This window comes from Alligator mississippiensis, chromosome 2 (assembly GCF_030867095.1).
Source record: "Alligator mississippiensis isolate rAllMis1 chromosome 2, rAllMis1, whole genome shotgun sequence".
Lineage (NCBI taxonomy): Eukaryota > Metazoa > Chordata > Crocodylia > Alligatoridae > Alligator > Alligator mississippiensis.
This window is the reverse complement of record NC_081825.1, coordinates 254,450,706-254,465,881: the sequence shown is the minus strand read 5'-3', so window position 1 is coordinate 254,465,881 and position 15,176 is coordinate 254,450,706. Positions and strand designations below refer to the sequence as shown.

General features: G+C 39.5%; 1 protein-coding gene across 6 annotated transcripts in view; it reads right to left on the bottom strand.

The window, feature by feature from the left end:
• The window catches only part of AKAP6 (A-kinase anchoring protein 6), a 471,560-nt gene that overhangs the window by 247,522 nt on the left and 208,862 nt on the right, over window positions 1–15,176 (bottom strand). For all 6 annotated transcript variants that reach the window (XM_059723036.1, XM_059723037.1, XM_059723034.1 and 3 more), the window contains one exon: window positions 5,196–5,318. In XM_059723036.1, coding sequence (XP_059579019.1) covers window positions 5,196–5,318 — 123 coding nt within the window. The remainder of the gene's footprint in view (window positions 1–5,195; window positions 5,319–15,176) is intronic.

Genomic DNA, 15,176 nt, shown 5'->3' with positions numbered 1-15,176 from the left:
TTATATTTTTTTTCAGAAGACATGTCTCAGTCTTCCTTGTATCTGAGAATTGTGTGTTTGGATGCTAGTCTTAAAAAAACAATATAATACCAATTATCTTGGGTGAGAGTTTCTTAAGGTTCTGAATACTCTCAAGAAAGAAAACGGCCCAGCTTTACAGTTGTCTTCCTTCAGAGAATTAGAGCCCTAGCATATTTCTTGACATTATATTGCTAAGTCTACTTTTAAAGGAGTGTGTCAAGTTTTCCATAATGGGGTTCCCTGTAACTTCTCTTCCAGACAGCTAGAATTGCTAGAACCCTTCCCTCTTTTAATACAGTCATAAAGTTATAGTGATCATATCCATTACGTTGAGAATTCCCGCTTCAGAATGTGTACTTACATTTTCGCTTTCCCCCCTTCTAGCTGTATTTTCATAACTACTTTGTGTGGTTTTACCTGGGTCAAGCTAAGACTGCCTATAAACTTTGAAGTATATGAATATTAGAGGGGTGAGAAACTAATGTGGTTTTGTTTTCAGTAGTTGTGAGTAGTATTTTATATCTACAGACATATGGGTTACTGGACAGTGTCACAAGAGTGGTAACAGAACTAATTGTCTTTACCCATCTGAATGTTTAAACAAAATGTTATGGCCATGCAAGGTGCTAGGTAAGTCTAGTTTAATCAATTTACAAGACACAAAGTATAGGCAGCAGAGCTTCATGCTGAACATCCCACCAATAAATCTCAACCTTGGCCTACAGAGATCAGGCCTACAAAGACCAGCACTTATCGTGAAAAATCTCATCCATCCTGACAGTCCTGTTCATTATAAAAAGAATTCAAGCAATTTTTGTCTACATCTTTTGATGAAGGTAACTTTTCACTAAGAACTTAATTGAGACTAGTAGTTCACATATACAGTTACCTACCTGACTTCTGTTCCCTAGTAGAGCCAGTTGAGAAATTTTCTGACAAAACAAACTAATCTGTCAAACCAGAAATATTTTCTGAAAATATCTTGGTTTAATTAATTTTTCTGGTCAGTTCACTTGGGAGGCTGCTGGGAAATCAGAGTTTCCATGGTAGGTGTTCCTAAGTTCCTTCTGATCAGTTTCACTGCTGTTATTCTGTAGCGGACACTTGGAAACCGAACAAGAATCATTTCAAAACCAGTAAGCAGCTGCAGGGGATCCCAAGGAATACACTTTCTTTGAGAAACATTATGAGTTAAATGAAATATAATTATATGAAAGGAAATATTTAGGAATTTAAGTATTCTGAAAATTTCTAAATTTTGGCTCTTGCCCTGATTGTAATCTCCCAGATTAGAAGATTGCTGTAAATGAAAGTCAGTATTTCAGTCAGTTTCATTCACTGAGATCGGAGCCATATTTACACTACCTACCCTAAGGTAAAAAGGTGTTGTCTATCCCTTATCAGTCCTTCTGGTTCTCTGTTTCTCACAGGAAGGTGTGAGATACAATTTGGGGTGGGAGGGGGGATTCTAACTTAATCCATTTTAGGAAAGGGAAGGCCTTATCATTTATTTTATATTAATAGTAATCTGCTCAGATCCTGAAATGAAGGTGCAGAACTTGACATGGAAGAATTTATATGAGACCTTTTGAAAACTGTACTAATGCCATTCTTGTTAGAGCATCCAAATAGGTAGAAAGAAAGCAAATAATCTTTCCCTCATCTGTATATCCTTTTTTCTCCACTGCAGATGGTGACAGCAGGGAGTTAAGCAATGAGTGCAAAATATTCTTTTTATTGACACTTGACTTTCTATTGCAACCAGGTGTTTCAAACAGAGCAGGGTCACAGGTGGCAATGATAATTTGAGCCAGGGGTAAGGTCTTATTTTTATTAGATAAAAATGTCTGTGACATGTCTACAGTACAGTTTCCACTATTGACGCCACCAAAGGAACTGAACCTACGGGAAATCATGGACATGAAGTTTGCTAGACTAGATTCAATCTATGGGGAGGAAGTTTGTTTCTTTATTTGGTAGGTCAACTCAGAACTGGACCTCAGACCAGAGGGCCTAAAATAACATACTGCTACAGTCTGGAACCTCTCAAAAGAGTGAACCAGAAATCAGGTAAGCACCCTCTCCTTCAAAAAAACAATTTCTAGAAGCAGAGAGCATTCCAATTTATAAAACCTGCTTGTACAAAAAAACAAACCAAAACCAAAACAAAACAAAAAACCCTGAGGGAGTTAAGCCCTCTCACAAAGCTAAGTGTGGCAGCTGCATCCATTTTACAGCCACTTTTGGGTGGAAGAAAGTATTGAATAAAGTTTCCATGAGATGGAATGGTCCAAAAGGGAGAAGGACTAGACTGAAGTACTCAAGCCACTTGATCCTTGTCACAGCTCATAGGTGGGAGAGACTTGGCAAAAACAGAAGAAAGGCTCACAATGCCTTTGATCAGAACTGACTTAGAATGCTAAACCAAGAGGAATTTTTAACACAACTTAATGTGAATTGAAGTTCATATGCTCCTGTTTAAACACAGATTAGATTTTCTGTCAGACCAATACCAGTGAAAAGTTGACATTCTAATTAATACAAGTAAATCTATCTTCCCATTACAAAAATATTCCCTATTTTAATAATTCAATATTCCACTGTACAGAAAGGGAATACAACAGCACATATTATTTTAAATTCAAGGAGAAATAAGGCTAAAGGTTCACTGTTGTTTTTTTTTTAATTAAACAAGTCAAAATGCAAGCAATCCAGATTTTCAGGGTTTTCTTTTTTTTTCTTTTAACAGACCTGGACAGTAGGCCTGTGCAAAGCAGCTAGTATTTTCTTCTGATTCAGATTCAGCTGATACAGGGGACAGTGATTTGATTTGGTGATTTGAATCACTGTCCCGAATCTGATTTGGAGATTTGGCCGCTCCGCGAATCAGCCAAATCTCCAAATCAAATGAGCCCCATCCCCTGCCCGCTCTCCCAGCCTCATCAATGGCTGCCCTACTCAGCCCCAGCATCCTGACACTTTGAAAAAGAAAAAAAAAAAAGCCCAGCACTCATCGGCTCCTGCCAGGTGGGGTGGTGATCCCTGCTGCACACCCAACTGCCCCGTGCTGCATGGGGGGCCTCTGCCATGAGCCCCCAGAAGCGCCAACAACTGCTGCAGCAACCAGTGAATGCAGGGCTTTTTTTTTATTTTCTTTTTTTTATGTGTTGGGATGCTGGGGCCAGGTGTGGCAGCCATTGATGGGGTTGGGAGAGCAGGTGGGGGTCATGGACTGCTCAGGGGGGGCTGAGGGAGCAGGTAGGGGATGGGACCTGGCAGGGGTCCCCCCATGGTCCCCTCCCCCTTTCTCCAGCCCCCCAGTCCCCCCGCCCCTACCTACTGGCATGGAGTCTGCTTCCAGCTCCCTGCGGCAGCGAGCGTGGACTGCCTGAATCGCCAAATCTCCTCCGAATCTTTTCTGAATTGATTCAGAGGCTTCAGATCAATTTGGATTTTTTTATTGGCCTCCTGATTTGATTTGATTTTGGGGATTCAACTGCCAAACTGGGCCGAATCTCCTCTGAACTGAATTAGCAACTGAAGCTTCACACAACCCTACTGGACAGTATTGTTGCAATCCATGTATTCAGAAACTGAAATACTCTACTATTTTATGTTAACATTTTGAACCCCCCCCATTCTCAAGATAAGCATTTTTCAGGGCCATGTTACATACTCTATGCATCTTGAGATAACTCCAGTTAGTAGACACTGATTTTCACTAGTTTTAAAATAATAAAATGATCAGTAACTGAATTGGACCTACTCTGGTCTTTGGGAAAATGTAGGGTGAGTGGATTTAATTTAATCATCTGTCATATGTATATATTAAACTAGATGGTTTAATTGTCCTTTTTCTATGCCTAATTTTTATGAAAAATCTAAACTATTACCATAATAAAAATACAATTTATCTTATTTGATCTTATCTGATCCTATCCGGGAATTAAAAATCTTATCTGATCTTATCAGGGCATTAGAAAATCATAGATTTCCAATGTTTTCAAAGGGGAAAACTAATTTCTACCCCCCTCCTCGCCTCTCCCCTCCTATTCTACATTACCCAACTGGGCATCCTAAAAAGCACCAATAAATTGATTGCTCCTAATAACCTAAGCAACAGCATTACCTGACTGTGGATATGGAAACAGTTATTGGAGTTTCCAAAAAATATTTGAAAAATTCATTTTGTAACGTGCGCGCGCGCACACACACTTTATTTAATATTTTAGCTATTGAGGTGTGATGGCCATTCTAGGCACTGCACTTTTCTTTAAGGAACATTTATTTTATTGTCTGCATTAGTTTAGCACCAAAAGTCTCAATCAGGAACAAAATCTCATTCTCCACATAAACAGACAGGAAGAACACTACGCTATGTATTTTCTAGAATTAAGAAAAAAATCTAAGCGTGGAATTTTCAGCATCTAAAAATCTCATTTAAACTGACAATATAGTTGCTTTTCATGTTTTATTATAATTCAACTATAGTAGTTTGTTTTACCTCCTTATAACTAGTATCAGCTGTTAGAAATGTTCAGTAAAACCTCATGAGGTTTATCTATCTGTAATTCTTGCCAGTAATATATTCAAAAGCTTATTCATCCAAGTGTTTTCCACTTCCACCCAATGTTTTGGTTTTTGCACAAGAACAAGGATACTGACAGTTGTATTAATTACATGATAGAAATGCACATCAGCTAAAATGATTGAAATAATCTTTTAAAATATTTTATTTAAATGAATCTGTGCCATGGTTAAAAATATGGAAGGTAGAAAAAGATTTGCTTGATAATGAGAGCTTCATTAATATTACAAGAATCTTAGCAAGAATCCTAGAATTGCTAGCAAAAACACCATTATTCTTTACCTTTCATTGTTTCCATTTTCTTTCATTTTTTGAAGATAATTTCTGAATTGCAATGCAATTCAGTTTTCTAATTTCATTTTCAAAGGGAGTTTTTGGTTCACATATGCCATAAATACAAGGAATTTTCTTTTTTTACAGAGAAGATAAATTTGTTGGAATCTTGACTACAATAATTTGCCATGCTATAAATATTGCATTAAAATATAGGTGCATACCAGTAATTAGAAAAAAAAAATCTACTAAAAGAAAAGCATAGCAGAATACTTCAATTACTGATAGCAATCGCAATATAATCTTGTCCTACCAAGTGTGTCTCCAGGTATAGTTTAAGGCTGTCTGTCTCTGCTTTAGGAGGAGTCCAATTCTCTGTCGTTTCCATGGCTTCATTTAACCAGTGAATGAATTCATCCAGCTTGCTTACAAACCCCTTACCAGATAAGAACAAAGAAAGAAAAAGAAAAAAACATATTTGTTAGGAAAATGACAATATGGAAAATGAATATTTTATTTTTTTTAAAAACCATGATTGCATCACACAGTGAAATCTTGTCCTCAATAACCAGGCAAAGAATGATAAAAATGGGTTGGTGTCTTTCTAAGAATTCTGGTTCAGTAATATGTTCAGAGAGTCTAGAGATAATCTATGATGCACTCTTGAGACACATAGATCATGACATTGTGGTGAAACCCTGTATTTTTTTTTTTTTATAGAACAGGGTACTAGCTGGGTGTGGGGAGGAAAGATGGGCTGCAAGCCCTCCCTTCAGAAGCCAAGTATGGCAGCTGCATCCCTTTTACAACCATTTCTGGGTAGAGGACAATATTGAACGAAGTTGCCCTGAGATGCAATGGTTCAGTAGGGAGAAGGAATAGCTGGAAGTACTTAAGCCACTTGATCCTTGTCAGAGTACACAGGTGGGAGAGACTTGGCAAAAACAAACTAAGCAATAGGCAAGGCCAAATGTAAGCACTTAATAAGTACTGCTGGTCAACCAGTGCAGATGGTTTGGCATATGAATGGTTGAAAGTTACCATTTTTCACCCCCCTGAACATTTTTAAAATAATTTTTCCTGGAAGAGTTCACATGACTGCTCTTGTTTTTTGCACAGAACAAAAGCAAAAACAGAAATGTTTTTGGCATTTTTTTCTGCATGAAAAAATCATGAATTACATTAATGTTCACATATGATAATCACGCTTGATATGTCATGATCTTCATATTAATGGACATCAGATAGTTACTAGCTCAACTTGCACAGTTAAAAACAAATTTAGGTTAACAGTTTCAAAAGGTGCCTAAGTATCTGAGGAACTACAGTCCCATCCACAAATGGGGCCCAAGCACTTAGCAGACTAAATCTTATTGAAATGGGACTTAGAAGTCTAAGACACTTAAGCCCTTTTGAAGTGGATTTTGTTTTTTTGTTTTTTTGTTGTTTTTTTTGGGGGGGGGGGTGGGGAAGGGAAGTGGTACTAGTGAGAATTAAGCCATTGTTATGTCTCTAACCACAGAACCTGCAAGGGTTCTGTGATTAGAGACATAACCACAGAACCTGCAAGGGTCTTATAGCTATGCACATAACTGGTTGTTTTTTGAAGAACAATAGTAATATTGTCGTTGAGAGACAAGCTGATTTCATAAGCATAAAATAGTGAATAAACAAAGATTTCATGCGTTTTACTAGTGCAGAACTGTTACACTTGCCTAAAGTAGTTACTACATATTTTAAGAGAATGTTGACTATTTCAGGATTTCAAAAATAGGATGCTGATGGTCTCTAGTACCAAAGGCAACTGTCAATGGTGAATATGCTTGTCCCATAAAAGATCTGTACTTTCAATATTTGTTATTTTATATTTTTGTTTCAAAACCCTCCACTACCAGCATTTTAGATGTTGAATATATTTTATGTTTGCTGTGAAATGTGCCACATCTAATAAAGCCTGTATTTACCACACAAGGAGAAAGAACCCTAAACATGTATATGACCTAAAAAATCTGTGGTATGGAGTAGGAGGCTGTTGGAAGAGTGGTTTGGGGCCTGAATATTATATATAAGATTATGCAAAGTTATCATGAGCCAGAAGCCTTTCTTAAATGAAGTAAGTATTCAAACAACAGTTTTGTTATGCAAATTAAAATCCCTGCTAAGAGTAAATGTGCATACAGTGGGCACCACAGAGAGGCATAAGCAGAGAACAATGAGATCTAACTCCTTGGTGGGCATCGAGGAGAGGCATGGGCAGAGAACAGTGAGATCTAACCCTGGCTATATCCCTGTCATGGAGAAATATTTTCTGCTAGAAAGCACAAATCACAATAATCCTACTATTTTTCAAATGAAGGCTATAAAATTTTATTGAATCCATTCAAAAGAACACATCTGTAGAAACTGAAAATAATTTAAAAAACTAAAAGCCTGACACTGAAAATGACTGTCTGAGGATGGATAACATTGTCCATTTTCTAAATCTCAATGTCTGAGTAAACAGCACCATCTGGAGGCTTAAAGGAGCACTGTCAGCCTTACAAAGAGGTGTCTGTGTACAGATGATTTTAACAAGACCTGAGCAAGGAGCCTAAGGTTGAAATGTAGGCACCTGAACTGGAATTCTAAATTTTGCATTTAAATGCTCAAACAAAGAGAATAAGCTCTTATTAAAATCCTAAGAAGCCCTTAAGTGTAGAACTTGCTGTTGTTTTCTGAAACTTTGGCCAGTGATTGCATTTGACAAGTGTTTGGATTTGACATTTGATTTCTGATAAAATTAAAAGGAAAAACTGATTGGCTAATTAATTACAATGGAAATGAAGATAAGTTATTTGGAGCCTTACAAGATCAGGTAGATTTCTACAGTTTCATATTTTCTACATTTTTTATATCTCAAGTTACATTAAATTTTATGGTGGGACACAATAATCATAAATTCATTTGTCACAAACTAATGATCAAAACATTTTTCCACATTTTTTCACAGTAGTGCCTATGGCTTCAAGTTACTTATTTAATAGCCTGGTAGTAGGCAAAGGCCACCTTTATCATCACACGGCCAGTCTCATGAATCATTTCTGCCCAGAAGGCAACTCTCATGGAAACTGAAACCAGTGCAAACAGTCAACTAGATCAGGGCTGGTGCCAAAGACAAGACTTCAACCTGTTTTTGGTGCTGAACTTCTACTTCTACCCTTTGTCTACAAATCAAGATATGGCTACAACAGACTTTGAAACTGAAGCCAGTGCTTTTAAACAATATAGGGCTCCATCTGAAGCTATTATCTGGTTGAAATGCCCCATCACTGGCTCTATCTTGGCCAGCATTAGGGTTGTGACTAGAGGTAAAATTTGCCCTTCCTTAGCTCACCTGTTCAGAGAAGAATGGGAGCAGGAAGCACTTGATGGATCAAGGCTAGGGACAGAAGTTGCACATAAACTGGTTTAAATGATCAGAAACTGGTTTAAACCTGTAACAGAACATAAGTTCAGTGCACATAAACCAGTTTTGGCCATTTTGAAACTGGTTTAAGATAAACCTGGTTGAATGTAGTATCAGACTGAACTGATTTGTGTCAAACCGGTTTATGGAACTTGAGTCCCAGACCCCTTCCTGGTTTAAGTTAAATCAGAGTCTCCCAGCATCCCAGCATGCTTTTCAACCCTGAACTGAGCTGTCTGCTCCAGAGAGCAGGGCTGGTCCTGCTCCTTTCCTCCCTAGCTGGAGCTCTGGCTGGCTGAAAACAAGGTGAAGACTGCAGGTACAGCAGCATCTACTCATGGCCTCCCCTCTCCCACAGCATGGACCCTAGCACCACAGACCCCAGCCAGCATCTGGTCATGGTCACACCACCCCCATGCTAGCTAATGCTGAGAGGCATCCATCATAGGTGACGCATGGGGGTGGGACACAGGGAGAGGGGCACATGCCCCCACTGAGATTAGCTGCCAACAAAACTATCACTGGCTTTTGCAGGCATTCACATCCGCCCCCCCCCCCACACACACCCTTTCTCTCAGAGTGTTAACCCGGGGCTGGGGGCCAGCAACACTCCCACCCCTTGAGCAGTGAGGAAAGCCTGGCGAGGGCTGCCTCCCCCTCTGGCTCCAGGCACATCCCAGCTGGGGACTATGCAGGCCAGGGTGGTAGTTTAAACCCCTCCCTAAACATAGCATCCTGCTGGGGCCTGGCCGTGCCCCCTCTCAGCTCAGGACTGTGGAAGTGAAGGGATGGCTTGCTCTAATGCCCTTGACTTCTAGCCTGAGCCACTGCAGGCATGTGCCTGCATTTCCTGAATGAAAAGTGAATGTCTATCCACTTGCAAATTGGTTCAGTCTCTGCAGGTTAGAATGTCTGTCCCTAGCCCAAAGGTTCAGGTGGTCTGCACAGAGGTATAAATTAGGGGTCTTATTCCCTCTGATATAGATTCATAGATGCTAGGGTCAGAAGGGACCTCATCAGATAATCAAGTCTGCCTCCCTGCCCTGGGCAGCAAAGAGTGCTATCCAGTCTTCTCTTAAAGACCCCCAAGGTAGGGAAGAGAATCACCTCCCTTGGTAGCCCATTCCAGATTCTGGCAACCCTTACCATAAAGAAGTTCTTCCTGATGTCCAGCCTAAATATGCTCTCTGTCAGTTTGTGACTGTTGTTCCTTGTTACTCCAGGAGACACCCTGGTGAACAGAGCATCTCCAGTTCCTTGCCGCCCCCACTAAAGAATTTGTAGACGGCCACAAGATCACCTCTCAGCCTTCTTTTTCAGAGGCTGAAGAGATCCAGGTCCCCTAGTCTCTCCTCATAGGGCTTGGCCTGCAAACCCTTAATCATATGAGTGCCCTTCTCTGGACCTTCTCTAGGTTATCCACATCCTTCTTAAAGTACGGCACGCAAAACTGGATGCAGTACTCCAACTGTGGTCTGACCAATGCTGTATAGAGGGGAAGTATCCCCTCCTTGGATCTATTCATCATGCATTTGCTAATGCATGATAAAATGTGGTTAGCTTTGTTGACGATTTCATCACACTGACGACTCATGTTCATCTTGGAGTCCACTATGACTCTGAGATCCCTTTCCACTTCTGTTCTGCTGAGAGGGTCACTTCCCAGCCAGTAAGTGTGCTGGATATTTTTACGCCCTAGGTGCAGCACTCTGCATTTGTCCTTGTTGAACTGCATCCTATTGTGTTCAGCACACTCTTTCAACCTGTCCAGGTCCACCTGCAGTCATTCCCTACCCTCTGTCTGGTGTGTTCACTTTGCCCCACAATTTAGTTTTATCCACTAACTTGGATAAAGTACACCTCACTCCCACATCCAAGTCACTGATGAAGACACTGATGAAGAGTACACGTCCAAGGGCCGAGCCCTGCGGGACCCCACTGCTCACATCCTTCCAGGTCGATACCAACGCATCCACCACCACTCTCTGGGTGCAACCCCCAAGCCAATTTGCCACCTATCGGACTGTGTAAACATCTAAGTCACAGCCTCTTAATTTATTTATGAGAATGGGGTGAGATACCATATTGAAGGCCTTCCTAAAATCCAAGTAAACAATATCTACTTTTACTCCTGTGTCTAAGTGTTTGCGACCTGGTCATAAAAATAAACCAGGTTATTCAGGCATGATCTACCAGCTATGAACCCATGATGGTTGCCCTGCTGCATTATTTTTCCCACTGCACTCTCACAAATATGATCCTTGATAATTTTTTCAAATACTTTTCCAAGGATAGAGGTGAGACTAACTGGCCTCCCTTTCTTGAAAATAGAAACCACATTAGCCCTTTTCCAGTCCTTTGGAACCAAACCCAAGCACTACGAGCACTCAAACAGCCCTGCCAATGGTTCTGCTTTGACACCAGCCAATTCCTTCAGTACCCTCAGTACCCTCGGATATGTCCTGGACAAGTGTGTAGGTCAAGGCACAATCTAGCTTTTACTGGAGAAGTTATTACCCCTTCAAGACTGGCTGAAGGGGAACAAAATTACTATTTAGAATACAGGTAACATAACATATTTTGATGATGGATAATGAGTCATATATGGGGATTTTTTCAATGTAGGTTTATAAACAAACAAACATATATTATTAAGAAAACTTCAGACTAAATTAGAACTCAGAAGTTATAACATGGAGAAAAAATTGCCTTTTTGGCGAAAAAGGAATTTTAAGCTCTCTTTCTTCTTCTAAACCATGTTGAAGGAAATAATATAGACAAAGAAAAATATTAATTATGAATTGAAGGGTTTAGTAAGAAGTATTATAAGTTGTTCTTTATAACTGCATAAAATGAAGAGACCATGGCAGAATATTCTATATTGTTTAAAGCTTGTTTTACTTCTTTGATTCATTGATCAATTTAGGATTTGGATATGACTGCATACTATATTCCATTCTTTTGTATAATGTACAATTTTCCATTTCCTGATTAGGTGATATTACATTTTTGAGAAGATTGTTGAGGGTACACTCCATCCCAACTTTCAGATAGTTGATGCAGATATTGAAAAAACTGGCCCCCAGACCAACCCCTGGGGCATCCCACTGGATCCCAGCTGCCAACTAGACATTGAGCTATTGATTACTATCCTTTATGACTCATGACCAAACCAGTTTTCTATCCACCTTAGAGTGGATTCATCCAACCCATAATTCCCTAGCTTGCTTGTAAGAATGTTGTGTGAGACTATCAAAAGCCTTGATAAAGTCAAGGAATATCATATCTGCTGCTCTCCCTGCATCCACAGAACCAGTCATCACGTCATAAAAGGCAATCAGATTGGTCAGGCATGACTTGGCCTTGGTGAATCTATACTGATTGTTCCTAATCACCTTCTCCAAGTGCTTAGAAATGGATTCCTTGAGGGCCTGCTCCATGATCTTTCTAGGGACTGAGGTGAGGCTGACCAGCCTGTAGTTCTTCCCTTTCGAAAAGCTGGATGCTATATTTGCCCATTTCCAATCATCCGGTACCTCTCCCAACCACAATGACTTTTCAAAGATAATGGCCAGAAGCTCTGCAATTGCATTGGCCAACTCCCTCAGCACCCTTGGATACATCGCATCTGGCCCCCAGGGACTTTTACAAGTGATGTTTTTCTTAATAGTCCTTAACCTGTTCTTTCACCACTGTTGGTTGCTCACCTTCTCCCAAAACTGTGCTGCCAGGTATAGTTTGGGAGCTGACCTTGCTTGCAAGGTTAATGACATATTTGTAGAAACCCTTTTTGTTACCCTTCACATTCCTTGCTAGCTGCAACTCCAATTGCACTTTGGCTTTCCTGATTTTTATCCCTGCATGCCTGAACAATATTCTTATATTCTTCCTGTCCACGTTTCCATTCCTGTAAGCTTCCTTTTTGTGTTTTAGTTCACTGAACAGTTCCCTGCTAAGACTGCACCTCTCTCAGAGTCCCTGCTGTCTACCAGCATTAGCTACAATTGCCTGTGGCTCAAATAGCATGGCAGCTTTTAGTGACCAAAATGAGAAACAATTCAGGGGCAAATTCCATAACCTTGTGTAAGGTTAGCAAGATGATAGCCTGTCCTCAAATGGCCCCAAATTGTGTGTAAGATGAGTGTTTCAAACACCATAAGAAAGATCCAGTCCCATGTACTCACTTACCTAGCTTACCAGGGACTGCTGATTAAATAAATCCTCATGAGACTGTAAAGTTCTGACTGAAATAGTTAAGAAACTTTTGGAGTTTTTCACATCAGGGGCAAAAGAAAACTACCTATACAGTTTTCTTTAACAGGAACAGAAAATTGTGCACATCTCTCTCAACTGAGGTTACCCTCCTTCTGGAATTTTAAATTTCCAGACTTTATTTCAACCGTGAAATTTTAATGTCATATTGCAACATTTTCTCTTTCTTGCTCAGACTGAAAAGGAAAAATAAATCTGGTGTTCAATAATTTTAGCACTTCAATGGTCTCATTTAGGCTTTGAAGTTCACCTTTCATTAAGTTAAATGGAGTTGAGAAGGGAAACGCTTTACCATAGCTATCATTTCACTACAGACAGAATTTTACTAGATGTTTTTCCTAACCAAAATGGGTTCAAGCTTTAACATTTTATCTGAGAATTTGGTTTGGGGTAGTGTCTAGTAGACCACAGATCTTTGGTAACAACAGGGAAAATGATTGTTTGTTCTCTGAAATGTTGGGATATATTCAACGTTGCAGACTATAGCAAGGTACCTGGAGACATATTAACAAATGTTTTAATATTTTTTCCTGTAATGTTTTAATATTTTTTCCTGTCCAAGTGGCTTGCATAAGATTTCATCCCCCCTGTACTGAAATTTAGTTGCGTAAGTGTCAAGCACAAAAGGTATGCCATAAAACGGAGAATGCAACGCAACATTCTCAGCACTGCTAAAGAAATGTTTAGAAAGTGTAGGCACTTTCTGGGCTGAATTTTATTTATAAATTAAACCACTAGGGTTTAATTGCGCACATGGACCATTTTTTACTGTGTTGCTTCCTCTAAGTTTAAATTGTGCAATCCTACTACTGATACACTTTTTACTACTATTATTAATTTCATTTATCTGTAGATTCTTTATAGAAAGATAGAAAGATAATTAAAATAATTAGAACCAAGGTGTAAAAGAAATATCTCCAAACAATTAAAGGACAAGCTATCTAAACCAGTACTAAGCATGCTGAATTGAAGTAGTTGTGGACAAAATCATGAAGCTGTAAAGGTAACTCACTATACCAGTTTAAACAGATCCTGACTCTTATACTGCAATCTCAGTTGTAAGGCACAGGACAGCAGTTGCTAAATCAGTACACTAGATCCTTCCTTACTCCTCCACCCATTTTTTATCAGACAAAAGGATTTGGGTCTTAAAAGAACTGGTTTTGAGGCTGTGTACTAAAATATGAATGTTCAGTTTTGTTGCAAGCACAGAGTGCTGTAAGTTTGTTCCCAATTTACAAAAAGATGGAGCTCTCAAAAAGGGCAGGTGCAGTGATGTGCTAGCTCTAAGGCTACTTCTATCACAGAATGGCATTAAGAAAACCCTTTGTCTAGCCACAAAAAGACTTGCATATTAGTCTCAGGAGGGACTCAGTCCTGCCCACTGGACTTCTTTTTCAAAGGGATAAAAGTACACTTTCTTCACAGGCAAAGGTATGTCAAAGAAAACCAGGTACTCAGGAGGACGGGGCTGTACAAACTGCTATGGTCAGTATAACTGGAACTAGACTTGAAGGCAACACTACAGCTATCCATGGTACAGATTTTAGAGCTCCCCAAGAAGCCAGAGGTCATTACAGGAAAAGCTCCTTGCATTGTGTCCCCCAGACTTCATGATGGTTCTAGGACTGATTGAACATAACAACTGAATTCTTATATGTAACGCTTCATTCAAGTTACAGTACACATCACAAAACAATTAGAAATAAAATAATTCAATGTATTTTACCAAAACAAAACAAGTGAATGAGCTAACTGAAATATTTTTTGTTTCATACTTGGCTGTCAGAACATACTGCATGCAATGCTCGGGTAATTGTTATGCTTAAAAGTATCGTATCTACAGGGTTATGTTCAGCCATTGAGAGTTTGAGCCAATGGATAACAGTTCTCATTTGGACCTTGCTTATAGGAGTCTACCTCTCTTAGTATTTCTAAGCTGTTTCCACTATGGCTGCAGCAATACTAGTACTGGTACTGATAAAGGTACAGGCAACAGCTCCAATTAAAAATACTGGCATACAGTCAACAGTGAAGCTGCCAGTAATATGGTAATGTTAACGATAAATTGTACCTACAGGCTAAGTACTTCACAGAGTCATGGTGATGTTACTTGTTATCTTGCTGGAGAGTTTTGTTGGTAGACTTCTGTGCCAGGCCAGAACTTTGCTTTATGCTGTGCCTTTAATTTTAGCTCCTTTTCAAATTCCAGAGGCATAACAGAAAAATAACAATTGAGTTTATCTCCAATGGCTACAAATTCCACAGAGGAAAATATTTTTCAAGTGTGACATCTAATCATGCAGGCCTCTTAGGGTACCTGCTACTGAAAATTTGGTCCTTTGGGGGCATCTTTTTCACCTGGTTGCAATTCATTCGGTTACCAAATGGAATGTGGTAAGATGCACTATTTTTAAGCACTGAGAGCTGCCCCTCTTTTTAGCTTCCCTGGGAAATATTTTCATTATGCAAAATAATCAAAGGCTAAGAGAACTGTAATGTGTGGAGATGAACACCATGGCAAGCACTTGTAACCCCTATTTCAACTTCTCAAATGGATTTTGTCCTGGCAGTGTA